We start from the raw sequence: 20,061 nt of genomic DNA, 5'->3' as shown, positions 1-20,061 counted from the left end.
CTTACAATATTCCTCTATTACATTATTTTAAGAAAAAATTGGAAATTAATATCAATGAAAAATCAAATGGTTATCAAAAATTTCCAAAATTTTAACTTACATAGGTAGGTATGTATCTGAATTTTAAAAATAAAATGAACAAAAAAAATTTATACTAGAATTACTTTTATTGTAAATAAATAAAGTGTTTGTTTTGTTGGCTTTTGTGTTTTTATTTATTTTTTATTAGATTTTCAAATGCTTTAAAGTAACGTATTGTTAATAAATACATTAATACCAGAAAATACATGATTTCATAAATTAACAAATTCTCTAGGTAAGATAATTATGAGGCTTGATTCAAAAATTATTTTGAAAATGTTTTAAATAAAGATTTAAATTTAAAACTTTCAAATCACAAGGTACAAACTAAAATTCAGATTTTTTGAGCTTATCGATGTGAAATTCAACCGAGTAAAAAAGTATTTTAATCAACATTAATTTCTCTAAAAAAGTTTTCTTTGCTATAATTTTAACATAGATTTAAGAAAACAGTACAAAGTTATGAAAAAATATTCCATTCAATTATGATTTTTATAAATACATTTACAAAAGAACTGTATGATATATTAGTACTGAAAAAATATGGTAATTTGCAGCAGTGAATTTCTGCAGCTTGAAATGATTTTTTCTTTTTACTTCTTTTTGGATTTCTTGACATTTTTCTTGTCTTCATCAGATTCATATGATGGAGAAGTTGGAGAGTAGGAGGGAGATGCGGGAGAATACGTTGGTGACGCCGGGGAGTAGCTCGGTGACGTCGGAGAATATTGCGGGGAGCTTGGCGAGTACTGCGGTGAGGTTGGTGAGTACTGCGGTGAGGTTGGGCTGTATTGCGGTGAAGTCGGGGAATATTTTGGAGAGCTGGGTGAATATTTGGGAGATGTGGGCGAGTAGGAGGGAGATGTAGCAGGGTAAGAGGGAGATGTTGGAGAGTATGATGGACTGGTTGGAGAATATGAGGGGGAGGTTGGGGAATATTTTGGGGAGGAGGGAGAATATTGTGGAGATGATGGGGAATAGCTTGGGGAGGTGGGGGAGTATGATGGAGATGTTGGAGAATAGGAGGGGGACGTAGGAGAGTATGAGGGGCTTGTGGGAGAGTAGGAAGGTGATGTTGGAGAATATTTGGGGGAGGAGGGGGAGTATTTGGGAGAGGAGGGAGAATAGGAAGGTGAAGTAGGAGAATAACTTGGTGATGTTGGGGAGTAGCTCGGGGATGTAGGGGAGTAGGAAGGGCTTGTTGGGGAGTAGGATGGGGAGGTTGGAGAGTAAGAGGGAGAGGTTGGGGAGTAAGAAGGAGAAGTGGGAGAGTAGGAGGGGCTTGTTGGGGAATATGAGGGAGAAGTGGGGGAGTAGCTGGGAGATGTAGGAGAATATGAGGGGCTTGTGGGAGAGTAGCTCGGAGATGTTGGAGAATAGCTTGGAGATGTCGGGGAGTATGAGGGGCTTGTAGGGGAGTAGGATGGACTTGTTGGAGAATAACTGGGTGATGTTGGAGAATAACCAGGGGAGGTTGGTGAATAGCTGGGCGATGTAGGCGAGTAGCTCGGGGATGTCGGCGAATACTGAGGCGAAGTGGGGCTGTGACCATAGGCCGGGCTGGTAGGCGAATAACTTGGTGAACTGGGCGACGGCATGCTCGGAGATATGGGAGCATATGTAGGCGATGAAGGAGAATAACCTGGAGAGGCATCGCCATGAGCTGGGGACGGATTGTAAGGCGACATGGCGGGGCTGCCGGGACTACCAGGTTGTGGTGACCAGGCAGGTGAAAAGCCGGCAGGTGACATACCGCTGGCATCACTGGATGCACTTGGCGAGAATCCTGGTCCGCCTGGTGTCATGCCGCTGCCCATGTTGGGACTCCAAACGCTCCCGCCGTAGGCAGGTGTCGCACCATCACCCCATGGGGTCATACCTAAAAATTTACATATAAGGTAACTCAGAATTTTAAAGACAAATTTATTAACATTGCAGGTACTTTTTCTTGCCTAAAAAAATTTGGGGTTGTAACAAAAACTTCTTTGCATTTTGAATGAAAATAAATATGTACATTTCTAAATATAAGAAAATAAAACTCAACAACATTTCTCGCCGAATGATACCAAAATAAACCTTCTCTAAAAGAAAAGTTGTGATTATGATGATGAAACCCACCTGGAGTCATGCCAGCTCCACTGGGGGAGGCCACTGATCCAAAGAACATGCCACCACCACCCATCATGCCGCCAGCCCCCATATTCATAGGAATCTCTATACCCAGCTTACACTTCTCAGCGTCTAGCAGCAGGTCGAAGCAGGCGGTGCCCATGCGCGGCAACTGACCCAGAATAATGTTTTCTGACACGCCCCTCATGGGATCGACCTCTGCGTGTGAGGCGGCCTCCATGAGCACGTCCACAGTCTCCTCGAAGGAACATCTCATCAAAGCTCCGGTGTCTTGCCTAGACACAAAAATAGTAAAATCACAATTTATTAAATATGACCAGCTATTTGCAAATAGTTATACAATTGAGGCCTCTAGAGAACTTTAAAGAGTAGGTTGAACGATAAATTTTTTTATCTAAGGAGTAGGAGAGTATTTTTCAATTCTATTCGGAGCTTGTACAAATAGTTACAAACCTTCCCTGGTCCACCCTAAACGAAACTTCACGGTAAAGGAGAACCATACAGGTTCAGCGGTTACTATTATATAGAATTTGAATGAGTAAATAGACAAATTTACCTGTTAATACCGTGACGGGTGATGGCCATAAGATGACCCTTGGCAGTCATGACGTCACACAACAAGCTCAAGTGTCTGTAGTTGACGTACAGACCGTAGAAGTTCAGCACAAAGGCAATCTCCTTCTCTACGCTCTTTCTGACAGCTTCGATACCGAGGGCTGTGAAAATTTCGCAGATATCGTTGGAGCAGGTACGCACGGGGTCAACATCTCTCTCAGCCAAAACCTGAAGAAAAAAAATATTTTTAGTTTACAGTATCCTATTATATAAAAAAGTACTTTAGTAGGGATGTTTTTTTATAGATTTAATCTGTGGGATGCTTTTAGGCTATATTTTGTCCTCTTCTTATACATTTGGGTACAAAATCCCTAGATTCTAGTGGTTCAGCCGCTAATATGTATTAGAGTTCTCACTAATAGACAAAAAAGCTTCAAATACAACTTCCCAAACGGAAAAGAGCCGCTACAAAACAGTGTTGTATCTAAAAAATCACATTTCATCAATCGGCCAAAACCAAAATTTGATCTATCAATAGAGCATACCTTCATTAGAGCAGTACCGTCAGTCTCCAGCAACCACTCTCCAATAGCTTTGAACTCTCCATTCTCGGTGAGCACAATACGCTTCTTTTCGTCGTTGTTAGGCATATGCATGTATACCTTAAAAGATATTTGATCTAAACACCAGGCATCTCAAGTGATAAGACTATGCCTCAATGATAATAAACAATGTTTTCATTCACTAGAAGGAAATTAATGTATAAAAAATTATGAATCATTATTGAAAATTCTAAGTATACAAATGAGAGAACGTGTTTATAAAACTTTGGGTACCAGTGCAATTAGAGTTCAATGTTCCCTCCCTGGTTTATAATGTTTTTAATTAAAGAGCCTAAGGATAAAACTGATCTCTTAGTTAATAGAATTAAGCAAAAAAAAAGCAAAATATCATACCTTAGCAATAGCCTCCAATCCTTGTAGTGTAAGATCACTCAACATGTTTGCCTCAATACATCTGAGGAACATGTCGTCTTCCATTTTATCTGCCTCGTCATCGTCCTTGCCTCCATCCTGGACAAATAGATATATTATTACTTGGATGTTGCACCACCATGTACTCTGATAAAGTGATGCTCGAAGCTGGCTTAAATAACGACACCCCCATCCACCTCCTTAACCACATATAAGATTAGATCCTACTAGTCTATAATATTGAGTAATACAAAGGGGGGGGGGGTTTAATGCAACCATCTCGTAATCAGTGAGCAAATGACACTTAGAATTCGAATTTCGATCTGAACTTTTGCATGAATAATCCTTGGTAGGTCTATTTTCCCTAAATCGAACAAAAAGTTGGAAAAGTAACGCCTAGCGGCTCAGCCATTCAGCCGTTTTTTGCCTATTTTCAGGGTAAATCCATCATCAATTACGTAGGAATCAACTTTTTAAAACATATTTTTGGTTTAATTCATGTTAAATGATAGCAATAACAATTTTAAAACTTCTAGTACCAACAGCTACCGTCTATAACCGTTTGATAGCGTTTTGGAGTAGAAAAGAGTATTATGTTGAGAGAGGTTTCGTGACTAATTTGCAATATAGATATCAAACAAATGTCAAAACAGATGAGCCGCCAGCTGTTAGCCGTTACTTTTCCAATTTTTTTGTTCGATTTAGGGAAAATAGATCTACCAAGGATTACTCATGCAAAATTATAGATGGAAATTCGAATTCTAAGTGCCATTTGCTCACTGATTACGAGATGGTTGCATTAAAAGCCCCCCCTTATATTTGTGATAAGGGGGGGGGAAGTTCTGACACTTTTGCGTAAACGGTGAGTATAGGCTTTATCTTTGGACTGAGAGGATAGGTTATTAGGGATAAAATCATTCTTATATGATGAATTTCCCCCAGATTTAAGATTTTTTGGATAGGCCTCCAGGTTCCGGAGCTCCAGGCCTCCAGGTGGTCTCTGTACAGGTAAAATTGAAAAAAAAAATTTTTTTTTTTTTAAGTTACAGGTCAACTTATAAAACAAAATATGCATCTTTTTTAATATTATTCACATATTTGAAGAAAAAATATGCATATTTTGTTTTATAAGTTGATTTTTAACTTTAAAAGAAATTTTTTTTTTTCATTTTTACCTGTACAGAGACCACCTGGAGGCCTGGAGCTCCGGAACCTGGAGGCCTATCCAAAAAATCTGAAATCTGGGGGAAATTCATCATATAAGAATGATTTTATCCCTAATAACCTATCCTCTCAGTCCAAAGATAAAGCCTATACTCACCGTTTACGCAAATGTGTCAGAACTTCCCCCCCCTTGTCCCCATCCTTTTATACAGTAAAACATTATGCAACATTAAAGGGATACAATAGCTTAAAAACAAACCAGTGTAAATAGCTATTTTTCTATTGTTCTTTTCAAAATTTATATTTATTGTCTAAGCCAAATTTGGGGGGTTGGGGGCTGTTTAATTATCATACTGCAAATTTATCAGTAGAAAAAATTTCATTAAAAGCAATTTATTCATTTGATTTCAGAAAGGTACCTATAGTCTTAAGAAATTAAAACTGAAAGCATGAACCTACATAAATATCCTGTGATATTCAAAACCATTGTTCGGTGTAAAACAGTTATATAAAAATAAACTTAAATTTTCTATGAAAACCCTTTTGTTACAAAAGTTTGCAAAAATATCAATAAAATAATTGAAAATGTTCTTTTAATATAATAAAAGTTTCTTAATAGTTCTGTGGATAGAGTAGGATCATATTTGGCCTATTAAAAAGTTATATAATAGTTATTTCTCGCATTGTATTACAAACAGCTTTTCTCGGGGCTAAAAAAACTAGTTTTAATCTTATAATTGTACATTTTTATAATCGTAGAAAGCTGGATATAATACGATGCTAGACATAGTTTTTTCATATGGATGAGAACCGGTTCCTATCCACCGGACTCGAATGAATACGAGAAAAACATTTTTTTTTGTTTAAATCAAATGACGAGGTTCCTAATGCATTTTTATCAATGTTTTATTTTAAGCGATGCTACTCTAATAACATTACAAGTAGGGCATTATGCCAATCATTCAATTATAAAGTTGTATACAGGGCGACCACTCCAAAACCAAAAAAATATAGTATTTTTATAGTATATTTTTTTTTATTCATATAGTATATATAGTATATTTTTTTTTACTCATATAGTATGATATAGTATCGTACTTTGAATTATTTAGTAATACATAGTATATACATCATCAATAATAACTCAAAGCAAAGTTGTTACCAAAGCAATTTAACATATAAGGGGGGGGGGGGGAAGAGTTTTGCCACTTTCGCTCACTCTGTGATTATTAGGCTAGGTATTAATGTGAGACTATAGGTTATATGGGATAAAAGTTTACTTTTGGGTAGTATTTCACGTATATTTAATCATTTTTGGATAGGTCTCCAGGTTCAGGTGCTGCAGGCTAGCTGGAAGGTGGTTTCTAGACAAGTAAAAAAAAATTCAAATTTCTGTTTGAAGAGTTAGAGATCAACTTATAAAACAGAATAATCATCTTTTTGGATGTTATTAACATATCTGAAGAAAAAAGGGGGGGGGCGAAAGTGACACTTTTTGAAACCAAAACTAAGAGTCAACAAAGGAACTCAACTAAAAAAAGGGTTACAGGTCTGACATTTTGCATGGCAGTTGCTTTATAGGGGAACAATATGGAACTGTGAAGAAACGGCGGCGCAACCGCCGAAAACCGCCGAGAAAAGGCAACAAAAATTACGGCGGGAAACGGCGGTTTTCGGCGGTTGCGCCGCCGTTTCTTCACAGTTCCATATTGTTCCCCTATAAAGCAACTGCCATGCAAAATGTCAGACCTGTAACTCTTTTTTTAGTTGAGTTCCTTTGACTTTTAGTTTTGGTTTCAAAAAGTGTCACTTTCGCCCCCCCCCTTTAAATAGGCCTCAGAGTTCTGGTCTTGAAGGCCTCCAGGTCCACTCTGGACAGGTTATAAATAATTTTTTTATTTGAAGAGTAAGAGGTCAACTTATAAAGCAGAAAATGCATCTTTGTGGATGTTATTAACATTAATGAAGAAAAATTAAAATCGACATTCAAGTTCTGGTCCTGCAGGCCTCCAGGTCCACTCTGGACAGGTAAAATTCAAATTTCTTGTTTCAAGAGTTAGAGGTCAATTTTTTAAACAAATTATGCATCTTTTTGGGTATTTTTTTTAAATATTTGAAGAAACAATGACATTTAGCCTACAGGTTCATGTGCTGCAGACCCCCAGGTGGACTCTGTACAGGTAAAAATCAAACTTCTTATTTGAGCAGTTAATGGTTTATTTGTTAAAAAAAATGAGCATATATTTGGATGTTATTTATATATTTGAAGGAAAAAAATTGGCCTCCAACAGAGGCGTCCAAGCTTAATTTTTTTTTTTTGGGGGGGGATAATTTAATAATGTAAATAAGTACCTAACTAATAATAAAGTACTAAAAACAATTTCATTCCTATACATGAAAACAAAATAATCAACCCACAAGCGTTGCTAACTGATGAACCAATATGATTCTCCTTTAAAGTGTAGCTTCAAATATGTCCTGGTAAGGTTTTTTTAACTAGTTTTGAAGAGGGTATTTGATATTTTGATAATTATTGAAATGTTTGATTGATCTATTTTATGGAAGGTAGACAATCATTTTTGATTTAAACATTTTTTTCTTAATAATTGGGAAAATGTTACTTCTTTAAAAAGGCATTGATAGGACACACCCATTGCATTGTTTAATTGTTGGCCATTGCAAACTATAACACGTGTTTTTAATCTTTATCATGATTAAGAACTGTTTTTATCTGGTGGAACAGTCTTTCGATTTTGGGCAGTGGTAAAAAATTTTGAAAGTGGAAGTAAAAAAGCGCGCGAAGCGCGCCAGAACTTTTTAGGGATTATTTATTCTGGGTAATTTTTATATGTGGGGGAATAAAATGGAAAAAATTTTGGGGGTGCCAGCACCCCCAAATTCGTTTGGGGGGTGGGGGGGTAATCACCACTTTATTCCCCCACCTTGGACGTTCTTGCCCTCCAGGTAGACTCTGGACAGGTATAAAATCAAAATTTTTTATTTATGAAGTTAAAGGTAAGTTTATTAAACAACATAGGCTTAGTTTTAGATGTTATTTATGTAATTAAAGAAAAAATGACAATTGAGCTCCAGGTTAAGGTGCTGCAGGCCTCCAAGTGGACTCTGGTAAGGTAAAAATCAAAATTTCTTATAAACATCTTTTTAGATGTTATTTACAATTTTACATATCTGAAGAAAAAATACAATTGCTCTCCAGGTTCAGGTGCTGCAGGCCTCCATGTGGAGTCTGTCCAGAGAAGACTTGGAGACCTACAGGACCTTAACTTGAAGGCCGATTTTAATTTGTCCTTCAGATATTTTAATATAATCTAAATAGATGCATATTCTGAACTCTAACTATTCAAATAAGAAATTTTAATCTTTTACCTGTAGAGCTTAATGTATTTTTGTACTATCACAGTTAACTTTTGATAGGTTATTGAAGGTTAGGTTAGATAAAGGTTAATGATTGCCCCTCAGGGGCTAGAAATAGGAAAAACCTACAGTGAAAATATAAGACAAAACGCACCTTAAGAGGCGTTGTCTCAAAACTGACAATATTCGTTTTTTGTTATATAAATGTAATATCATATAGTATATATAGTAAATTTTGGTCAAAAAAAGGTAATATTATATAGTATATATAGTAAATTTTTGTCATATAGTATGATATAGTATCCACATTCATCCTATATAGTATAAATAGTATATATAGTATGCAGTGGTCGCCCTGTGTATATTGTATATTGTGTATTGTGTGGTGAATTCAACACTATTCCCCATTTCTTTGATGAAATCTCTTACATTATTTCCCTTACCCTTATGTCCGAACTTTAGTTTGAGTGTAAGTGTTATAAAATAATCATGAAAGCCCCTCCAATGTAGCAAAACTACCTAATAATTAAGGTATTCGTCCTACTATTTGATGTTGCTACGCAAATCTTGAACAATACCTGTCCTTATTAAATTAAAAAAAAAAAAAAAATTAGGTATATAAGTACAACTATATGTACCTTACTTTCTTAATTAAACTTTCAATATGCAAAAATTCCTTAATTTTGCAAAAAAAATACGACCCGTGTTTTTGTCAAATTTGAAAAAAAAAGTTTTTTATTGGATTAAAATTGATGGTTTCTCAATAAACTTAAATTTCTAGCGGCTTCGCCAATGGGGGCATTTGATGCAGGGGAACAAATTAAGTACAAAAATGTTTTGGAGAAGGAAAAATTTTATAGGGGCTATTTCTATTCGAAGGTACTCTAATCTTCAAATGGGTTTAACCCTTCCCTGGATCTGGATATAAGAAGCTTTACTGAAAAGGAGAACCACATCGGATCAGCCACTTTTATATAAGGATATTCATATTACCTCGCTGTTCATAATTCTGATACGCAGGACTAGTTTCTCAGCGTTATCATCGTTGAATATACAGTTGAGATCATCACCAAAACCAGCATTAATCTTCTCAGAAATATGCTCCATAGTTAACTTTTTATCTGTCATTCTCTTACGGTCCAACTCAATCCTTAAATTAAACATAAATAAGTTTGGGAATATTCTTTAATTTAAAAAGGCCAAACCTGGCTTTGTTTGAATGAAGAAAAAGTAAAATTAGACCAACCTTTGGATTAAAAAAATTCAGATTCCACATAAGTGAAATCTTTTTTTTAAAAAAAATATTTTATGTTAGAAAAATTTAGCTTATAGGTACCTCTGTGTAGTATAGAAGTTATCTTAATATGTAAACATTGGCCTGTTTTGGGACAAGGTATTCTCCCCCTTTAATTCTTATTATTATTACAACATAGCTAAAGTAAACAGAATTGTTTAACGTCTTTTTCTGATTTAGACAGAGAAATAATTAAGATAGCAGAAAAACATGAACAAACCTAAGAAGCCAAGGTGAAATCCTGGTGGGATCGAAATCCGGCATCTCGTAATACACGTTGACAAACTCTTGGTCCTCAGCGATTACGGTGTTCTGAGGGTCGGGGTCGTAGTAGATAGCTGTGTTAGCCGTCACCTTAATAAAAACAATCTCGTGTAATAATAAATATATTATCAAATAGGTCTTACACCAGCCCTTTATGTTTCCTAATAAAAAGAAACACGCAGCGGGCGAAAATTACGATTTCCCCCTCCCTCATACTTAATGAACGAAGTGACCAAAAAATGACAGGGGAACTGGCAACCTAAATTGACGACAATTTTTTAACCGCCATTAAATCCATGCATATTATAATTATATATTACATCCATTCATAATACCAAGATTATTTCACTTTAATCAAATAAAATAACATATTTTAGTATATAACTCATCTTTATATTTGCTAAGAGTAAGCTATTAAAACTTTAATAAGATTACCTTCTTGAGGGTGGTGTGTTCGAGCCTACACATGACATTCTTGGCCTTCTCAACGTCCCTGGCCGCTGCACCAGTAAGGAACACGGTTAAGGAGGGAGCCTTGGGCTTCTTAGAGATATTAATAATCTCCTTCAACCTAGAGAAGTTTTTTTTTATAATAAATCATTATTCAGCTAAACAGAAATTTTAGTTTTCCTGAAAAAGTTTAAGTTTACAAAAAATAAACGACTGTATACATAGTTAATAAAGATGTCTTCAATGCCTTACAAATAATGTCAAATTTAGAAAAAAAAATAGTTTATCAAAGTTTACAAAAAAACGTCTAAAAAGTTCACAAAAATTCTAAATACCTAATTAAACCAAAAATATGAAATGAATTAAGAACCATACCTGGGTACACCCAATGTTACGTTCTTTGATGATACACCAGCAAAATGGAAAGTATTCAGTGTCATCTGAGTGGCGGGCTCACCAATGGACTGGGCGGCCAGAGCACCAACCATCTCTCCAGGAGCTACCATGGCCTGGTTAAACCTGCAATATTTGCATAAGAGTTAAAGCAACGGGTAACAAACCCATTTCTTTGCTTCAAGACTTTAATGACCTACTTAACATGTAATAGAAAAGTTTGAGGTACTGATATTTTTTTATTATTACATTAAACTCACACTTATGGGAGCAATTTTAAGTTATCTTTTTTTTAAATTCCTTTTTAAGTTAAAGTAGGATTTTTAGAGATTTCTTAAAATTTGCTCTTATCGTTTCAGTGATATGTTTTAAACTAACAGAAAACAAATCCACTGAATCATTATAACTTCTTTCATTTTAAGGAATGGGACAGTGATATTATAATATTAAAAAAATACTCTCAATCTGAGGGTGGAGGGGCTAACTTTTAAAATCATAATCTGTGGTTCACCTGGCCTCAATTTCACCAAGGAGCCAGTCAAATGCTTCCTCTGAAAGTTTGTGTGTTTCTGCGACCATTTTAGTACACAGCGTTGAACGGATCAAACACTAGCAATTTATACTCAAATTATTTATTGCAATTATGCATGCAAGGCGTGGCCAATTTTGTGTTAAGCTTTTTGCAGTTAAGAGGCCAGTTACTTTCAAACATTGTATATAGGTTCCTGTTGCGACAAGGTTAAACATGGTAAGTTGAGAAACCCCTTATAAATATATCATAGATTGTATCTCTTTGTTTTTAAACTGTGGAAATACCAGTGTTAAAAAGGCATGGCTATGTATTTGTGCTAAATCGTGCAATTTAACACAATTTTAAGGCATACTATTATTTTTTTCTGACTTTTTTTCTAATCTTGGCTTTTGTTTACGGTGGCAGTTCATTTGTTATCCCATTTTGTACAATAATTTGAGTTTAAATTCCTGGAAGAGAATTGTGGCGTTGTCATTGGCTTGTAAACTGAGTCTGTCCTCTCCAACCACGATAATACATTTCTTTAACAACTCTCTCACACCCTGAAAACAACAATAATAATATAACTCTTTATCAACTCTTTTACACCCTGAAAACAACCATAATAATACATTTCGGTGCTTGCTTACATGTGAAGACCGGAGCACCGAAACCCCCCCCCCCCCCGCTTAGTTTTGACAAAAATCAAAAATAAGGGGGGGGGGGTAGTTTTTTAACCCCCCGCTTAGTTTTGACAAAAATCAAAAATAAGGGGGGGGGGGTAGTTTTTAACCCCCCCCTTATTTTTGAAGAAAATCAAAAATAAGGGGAGGGTATTTTTTTCACTGTACAACACGCCAGAAAGTTGAGTGAGGTAAATCAAGTAAATTTTGCGCAAAATTAAAACCTTTTACTGGCCCCCCTCCTCCTTATTTTCTGTTCAGGGATACACCAATTACTAAAATCAGTCAATAAATAAGGAAATTATGCCCCAAAACATGAATATCCCTGTAATAAGGTTTCCCCTCTGGTATACTGAATTTTCTTGATTTACCTAACTCAACTTTCTGGCGTGTTGTACAGTGAAAAAACTACCCCCCCCTTATTTTTGATTTTCTTCAAAGTTAAGGGGGGGGTTAAGTCTTTGCCTTGCTGAGCACTTTTCCTCCTTGCCGTTTTCCAGACATTAAAAAACTACCCCCCCCTTATTTTTGATTTTTGTCAAAACTAAGCGGGGGGGGGGGGGGGTTTCGGTGCTCCAGTCTACCACATGTAAGCAAGTACCTACATTTCTTTAACAACTCTCTCACACCCTGAACACAACCATAATAATACATTTCTTTAACAACTCTCTCACACTCTGAAAACAACCATGATAATACATTTCTTTAACAACTCTCTTAACCCTGAAAACAACCATGATAATACATTTCTTTAACAACTCTCTTAACCCTGAAAACAACCATGATAATACATTTCTTTAACAACTCTCTCACACCCTGAAAACAACCATGATAATACATTTCTTTAACAACTCTCTCACACCCTGAAAACAACCATGATAATACATTTCTTTAACAACTCTCTCACACCCTGAAAACAAACATTAATGATTAGGTGAAAAAATAATCTCCCCTAAAAATCACTGAAATTTTAGTCTAATAATAATATCCCTAATTATGTACTAAGACATTTCCCCACTCTTTCTTTTAATGCCACGTGTATAAGACAGCAGCATTTGAAACAATTTTAATTAATGTCTCTAGTGTGACGTGGTGTGATCTAGACTGGAACCCAAGACCTCAAAGGATAACGCTGCAGGCTTACCGTAATAATCTTGATGGGATTAAGGTTGACGGGATCTCTTTTGTTGATGTGGAAAATCTTTTGGGCATTCCAAATCATTCGCTCCATGTTGCAGGGCAATACAACCTAAATATAAAATATTAACTCTATAATTGCAAATTAAATTTCGTACAATTTGATGAATTATATTCTGAAAGAAAATACTCAGGATCAATGCTGGAATGTACTTAGAATCACGTGATCTTGTTCGTGGATGGTCCTCTTTCATGAAAAGCTTCAAACTGAAGTGATTGGTTCCACTATATGAAATTTTGGGTGTAGAAGATAGGTTATTTCAATAGTAAATGTAAAAATAAATGTCGAACATAGAAAAAAATTAAGCATTACAGACCGACCGACGGACTAAGTGAGTATGTATTAGAGTTTCTGAAGAAAATCAGCCGCATATTTCTATTAAAAACCAAAGACGTAGATAAAGATAAATAGAATTTGAATGAATGTGGGGGGGGGGGGGGGGGAGAGATAATCCTACCTTGCTGCCGCCCTTGGGGAAAATCTGTCTGAGGCAGGCTCTGTCCTTCAGGAGTTGTTCCCACTCCCTCTCAATCTCTGACATAACCTCGGTATTGCCCACCATGTCTCTTAACACCTCGTCGGTAAACATGCGCCTCACATATCTAAACAAGGACAAGTATGTCAATTTGAATGGTGTACTTACACTTACAAAGCTTGAAAGTTTTTAGGAAAAAAAAGCAAATCAGTTAAAATGACAATTAACATAAAGATATTTTATATATTGGGAAACAAAGGATAAAAATAAAAGAAAAAGAAAGGAAGAAGAGAAATAAGAAATAATAAAAAGGAAGAATGTTTACGGAAGTAAAATAAAGATATAGTATAAGAAAAAGCCAGATAAAGAAATGAAGAACAAGAAGAAAAAACATTATAGGAATTTAAAGTAAGAAAACAACGAGACAGTGAAAATTAGAAAATTACCTTTCATTGGTAGGATCAAACTTGTATTTAGATTCAAAAGCTGTGTTGGACATAGTAATTGTCTTGATAGCCTAAACAAAAATATGTCTTTATTTTATATAATTTCCAATAAATCAATATGACATGATTTTAGTTGACAAAGCTCTGAAAGTTCCGTCAAAGGCGAATTAAAGACAGCCTTACTTTTAAAAAATATTTTATGACCAAGCAGGCTACCTATGTTAAAACTGTCCCAACAAGCTTAAAATAACAATATATCAGCTCAATATTCAGACGAACCTATCCTTAAAACATAAAAAATGTCTCTCTATGTGTGCATCTAACGCGAAGTATCTTTCTAACCGCTTAACTGATAAGGGACCACCTGGAGGCCTATCCAAAAAATCTTAAATCTGGGGGAAATTCATCATATAAGAATGATTTTATCCAATAACCTATCCTCTCAGTCCAAAGATAAAGCCTATACTCACTGTTTACGCATATGATATGTGTCAGAACTCCCCCCCCCCCCCTTGTTATTTGGGTGGTTGGTAGTGGTACCCTTCCCCCCGAGAAATTATGAAGTGAGCAACTGCTAGACATAATAAAAGAACCGATCATTTAAAATCCTTTGATTTCTGACTATTCCTAATAATTTATCCTCCTTTTCAATTTAAGCAATTTTTCCGCAACAGTATCATAAACTTTTGTTATGTAAGCATATTGAAAATATTCACGTTTTATCATAAATACTTGTACAGTTAGATACTGGAATGGATTACTGTGAATTAATACTTGTTTTAAATATACTTTGATGCTTTACACAATTTGGGACTTTCCTAATAGGTTTTTTTTATTAAAAGGGCCAGATACATATATAATGCTATTTATAGTTTGTATTCTGATTTGTAAAGCTTAACTGTTATGGATGTTATCATAATTGCCTTTTTCTTTTTATAAAATACGACCATTAAACATAACATTACAATTTGTAATACTATCCAATGCTCATGTATTCATTTATGTATCTTACTAGTGAAGTTAATATAAACAATTCTGTATTCTTGCTGGGATGAAGAGTAGAGAAAGTAATAAAAAACAAATCTGTACAAACATCATGATAACAATATTTAAACAGCCTCGCCCCTATTATCTACGGACGTTTTATGCAAAGGGGGGGAAGTTGACATTAACCCTATGATCCAAAGATTAGAATTTAGAAGAAAAAATAGCCTAAAACCATCCTGTGAGCTTTGTGGAGCTTCCCTAAATGTAAAACTAATCAATTAAGTGGTTAAAGAGATCTTAACGGAAAAATCAAAAAAATTTACTACTTTCCATAAAAAATCGGATATGGTAATAATTGAGATATATTCACATTCAGTAAATGTAATGTCAAACGGCAATTAGTTAAGAAATTGTGTTACGATATTATTTCCTATTGCTTTATCCCATATTTTTATGAAAAAAATTATGTATATTTATTATTATAATATAAATGAATATTCAATAAATTTTGATAAACGTGATTTTTGAATAAAAAGGTATTTTGTGTAGGTACTTAAATAATTTTAAGTAGCGAAGAATTTTAAGAATAAATGTACTGTTAAGGAGTAAAATTACTTTAGGTTTTAATGGCAAAAACTACAACTAAATCAAACTGTATCTTGCTATTTTTTGAATTTATTAATATTACTTGGCAAAATTTTAATCATCTTTTCATAAAAAAAAAAATAAAATCTTTAATAGTTTTTGTTGCTTTGCTTCTTAAGGACAAAATTGTACTATTTATTGCATTATTTATTACAATAAATTTTAAAGAAATGTACAATTAGGTAATTTTCTTTTCAAGAACATTTTATCAAATATGCAGATTTTAGAGGAATTATATAAGTGCATCTTTTCCATAACTATTTGTTAGGATTAATTGTTTGAATGTTTGTACGTCATAATAAAATCAAAATAAAGGGATAGTTGCATGAAGTACATTCAATAAGTTTAATTGCCTGCATAAGTTACAAGAATACCATCTAACATTTATGATTTTGTATTACAATATCTAGCAATCAATTTGGCACCACCAAAATGGTCATGTTGTTTTTGTGAAAACAGGACAGCCATTTAAGGTGCATATATCCAAAAAAAAAGATTTTCAAGTCTTGATATTTTAAAAACTATCTGGTAGAAAATTGAAATTCTTTCAGATATATGACCTATAGATGTAATTTAAACTATTGAACAGAAAAAAAATAGGTATACAGTTCACTAAATTCAAGTTTAAATGCTCTTCGTGCAACTACCCCATTGCAACTACAATTTTTGGTCGTTGAAATAGGCACAACAAAAATCTAGTCATCCGCAGATAATCCTGAAATATTAGGGTATTCATAACGGCTAGGGATATATGATTAAAATATACCTGGAATTCTACTTGTTCACCGGCCAGACCGTCCTCTCCGTAACGGAACTGGATAAGCTGACCCACAGAGTTACGCACTGTTCCGTCATAGTTCACCATACAGGCTTCCATAGCCTGAAGTAATGCAGTTTAGTAAAATTTATCCGCTCTTACCATGAACTAACAGTCAGAAGTTGGGTGTGATAGACATCCCACTACTGATAAATGTAAAGTCAAAGATGTAAAAGTTTTTATAAAGGGATATATAATATCAATGGTGCCAAATTTCTTTACCAAAATGTTTACCACGGGGATAAAATTTACTGGGGATTAGGATTGTAAAATACTTTTTTGGGGGGTTTCAGGGACGTTATAACTTCCCCACCACTAATATTTTGGGTGAAAATGGCATATCCCACATACTAAAGAAGAAGAATGTCTATATATATATATATACTAATACATAGTCACATAAATATTTTATGTACAACTCTAAACGACATTCATAAAATAAAATTAGCCTCTTATTAATTCAAGTTTTGCCAATGAAAATAAGGTGTTACCTTGATCAGCCTACGTTGGATATAACCAGTTTCAGCAGTCTTGACAGCAGTATCAATAAGACCTTCTCTTCCTCCCATGGCGTGGAAATAGAACTCACTGGGTGTCAAGCCGGCAAGGTACGAATTCTCTACGAAGCCACGAGACTCGGGTCCGTAATCGTCCTAGGTTAATATAACATGTTATATATTTTGTTACCCGAATTTTCTGTTACTAGGGTATGTGTGACGTACGTACGTGTTAATCTACGAATAAATATCTTGTATAAAATCAACTCACAACAATTACCACCTACGATCATTTAATCTAAATTTACGCATTGGAATGTTTTAATTCACACATTACCATAATTTCATTTTCGACCCACAGAAAAGTTAGGAACCTATTAGTTTTGCGCCATTAAAAATCATTGAAGTTAGTTTCATTATCAATATTACAAATAATAGATGCGAATTTTTAACTAATTAAAAAAATATCTAGTTTAAAAATGTTAAAACCAATTAACAGTAATTTTAACATTAGGGTAAGGGGGGGGAAATTTCGGTTTTTTTTCGGTTTTTTTGAAAAAAATGGGGTAAATATTAATATTTTCAAATGAAACCAAGACCAGTAGAAAGCTTACGGAAAGGACTATCAGGTCCTAAAAGGACATTATCCTAGGACTTTTAGAAGTTGGCCGAAATTGACCGCAAAAAAGTTACCAATATTTCCCCACCACCGGGGGAAATATCGGTAATTTTTTTCAACCTAAAAAAAATCGATGAAAAACGGCCAAACGGCCAGTCGAACATAAATAATCATAATTAGTATAGGTTATAGGGATTATCCACAAAAAGTTTCATAATGATCGGACTATTCCTTCTATGTTAAAAATGAATTTTTTTGAAAGACGCGAATTTTCGATTTTTTTTTTTTTAAACTTAAAATTAATATAAGAAAAAAACGTATTTTATTACTTTTTAGGCCTGATCCTTAAAAAGCTCACATTGAACTATAGATTTAGCCCAAAAAACATGAAAATTGATTAAAAATTGACCTCAAATATTGAATTTGAAGCAAAAGTGTCATCTTTGCAAAAAATCTTGACTACATTTTAACCTTAAAAAAATCGATGAAAAAAGGCCAAACGACCAAACAAGCGTAATAAATCATAATTAGTATAGGTGATTGGGATTAACCACAAAAAAATTCATAAAGATCGGACTATTCCTCCTATGTCAAAAATATTTTTTTTTTAAAGGACCAGAAATTTTGATTTTTTCCTCGCAAAATTTTGATTCAAAAAATAAAATTAATTTTTTTTTGTTTTTTATCTGTTCTATTCATTTTTAGGCCTAATTCTTAAAAAGTCCATATGGAATAATAGATTTGACAAAAGAAAACATGAAAACATGACCTTAAAAGTTGAATTTTAATTTCTTTTGAAATTACCGATTTTTCCCCCGGCGCCAACTTTGGTCATTTTTGAAAAAAATATTAACCCGATTTTAAAGCTCTCAACGGATTTGGAAAAAGCGGGCAATTTCTAGTTCAAAAAGTTTTTCAGATCAGCTCTAGGTCTTACCAATTTTTGTGTAGGTCGATCTTTACACACCTACTAAAAAATTTTTGGGAAAAAAAAATTTTTCGTCCGACTTTGAGACCCAATAAGTACCCTTAATATTCATCTCACAAAAAATTCATTTTATACTTTTTTGTATGCAATTTAATAAGGAACAAATTTGCTTTTATGTTTTTTTCTGTCATTTGAAAGGAACATGGAGAAAAAGGTCATTTAATGAAGGTAGGTCGAAATTACCGAGAATATCCCCTTACCGAAACTTCCCCCCCCCCCTTACCCTATACAATCTAATTAATTTCATTGTGGTATTTCCTAGTTATTAGTATATCATATTATTATGAAGCTACTTTCTAGCTCATCTTATTTTGATTGTGATCCGTCAATTTATGCAATTTTTAAGTACCTCTATGAAAGGACATAAGTGTTACATTACTTAAGTAAATGATTAAAGCCCAATAATGTTTTAATTGAATCTGTCCCTGGTACGCGTCGACTTACGAATATAATCTGTTCTAAATGATTGTACACTACTTCACATTGAAAAAAAAAAAAAATTAAACGTGCCTTAATGAAATGGGGAAGAGTTCTCTTTCTGAAGCCAAACGGAATTCTTTTACCCTCAACGTTCTGTTGGCCCACACAAGCAATAACCTAAAACAATTAAAAAATATTAACAAACGTCTTTTCCACAATTATTGAAGTAAGAACAGTTGTCATTTTTCTGATATGAAAGAATTACCGATCGTTAAAAAATTTTTTTCATTAATTCATTTTGTAATTTGGAGAGCTAAATGTTAGATAACGAAGTGTAGAGCTCATATAAAAATAATTTCATGTAGCTTCTCATATGTCCAGGGAAAATTTGTAATTATTTTGGGGAGGGGGGAGGGTAGCCTAACCTCCCCTTAAAAAAAAACCGCCACCAGAGGGTCGACTTCCCCCCTCTCTAGACCTTTTTCCGTTTGCCCCTAAAGGCCTTCAAGGGCGTAGCCAGTCAACATAAAAGAAACATACCTGAGAGACGTTAATATCAGATCCTTTGGACCCGGCCACCACCATCACTTTGAAGTTGTTGAACTCTGTGAGAGATCTCTTGGCGGAGCCACCAGTCTTGTCTCTGGCGTCGTTCAAAATTCTGTTCACCTTGTTCTCAAAAGTCTGCCTCAATGTGTTACCTTAAAGGGATAGTTTCATGAATTGCATTCAATAAGTTAATGTACTTAAAGAGTAGTGTTCCTTCCAAAGTGTGTGTGGGTGTACTATTGTCTCCGCACGCTGATAGAAACTGTAGACTGTGTTTAGACTGGGGTGAATGACATTCATAAGATGAGCTTGATAAGATTAATCACGAATTGTCAATAAGTGAGAGACATTGGACTATAAATTACATTGGTATCCAAAGTTTGATAAAAACGTTATCTTATTCGTTGGTTTCAAGAACTTTCGGTACTAATGTTGAATTTTGATTGGTTCGTTCTAAATAATAGTGATAATATTTTTACTACCTAATAATTTTATCTAGAAAGGGGGTAATTTTGTTTATAACCATTACGGATTTACGCTAATTTT

The 20,061-nt window shown here is 34.4% G+C and overlaps 1 protein-coding gene across 1 annotated transcript in view; it reads right to left on the bottom strand.

Moving 5' to 3' along the window:
• Positions 1 to 608: 608 nt before the first annotated feature.
• Positions 609 to 20,061, bottom strand: part of Polr2A (RNA polymerase II subunit RpII215) — a 31,149-nt gene continuing 11,696 nt past the window's right edge. The window contains 18 exon segments of the mRNA XM_080175416.1: positions 609 to 1,960; positions 2,200 to 2,486; positions 2,768 to 2,994; positions 3,312 to 3,428; positions 3,723 to 3,839; positions 9,273 to 9,429; positions 9,794 to 9,927; positions 10,273 to 10,408; positions 10,663 to 10,806; positions 11,192 to 11,291; positions 11,664 to 11,754; positions 13,019 to 13,123; positions 13,530 to 13,674; positions 13,994 to 14,064; positions 16,392 to 16,505; positions 16,934 to 17,095; positions 19,057 to 19,143; positions 19,507 to 19,667. Coding sequence (XP_080031542.1) covers positions 609 to 1,960; positions 2,200 to 2,486; positions 2,768 to 2,994; positions 3,312 to 3,428; positions 3,723 to 3,839; positions 9,273 to 9,429; positions 9,794 to 9,927; positions 10,273 to 10,408; positions 10,663 to 10,806; positions 11,192 to 11,291; positions 11,664 to 11,754; positions 13,019 to 13,123; positions 13,530 to 13,674; positions 13,994 to 14,064; positions 16,392 to 16,505; positions 16,934 to 17,095; positions 19,057 to 19,143; positions 19,507 to 19,667 — 3,707 coding nt within the window.

This window comes from Acartia tonsa, chromosome 10, assembly GCF_053477335.1.
Source record: "Acartia tonsa isolate MP-2025a chromosome 10, ASM5347733v1, whole genome shotgun sequence".
Classification (NCBI taxonomy): Eukaryota; Metazoa; Arthropoda; class Copepoda; order Calanoida; family Acartiidae; genus Acartia; species Acartia tonsa.
The sequence above is the reverse complement of the archived record's forward strand: the minus strand, read 5'-3'. Positions and strand labels throughout refer to the sequence as shown.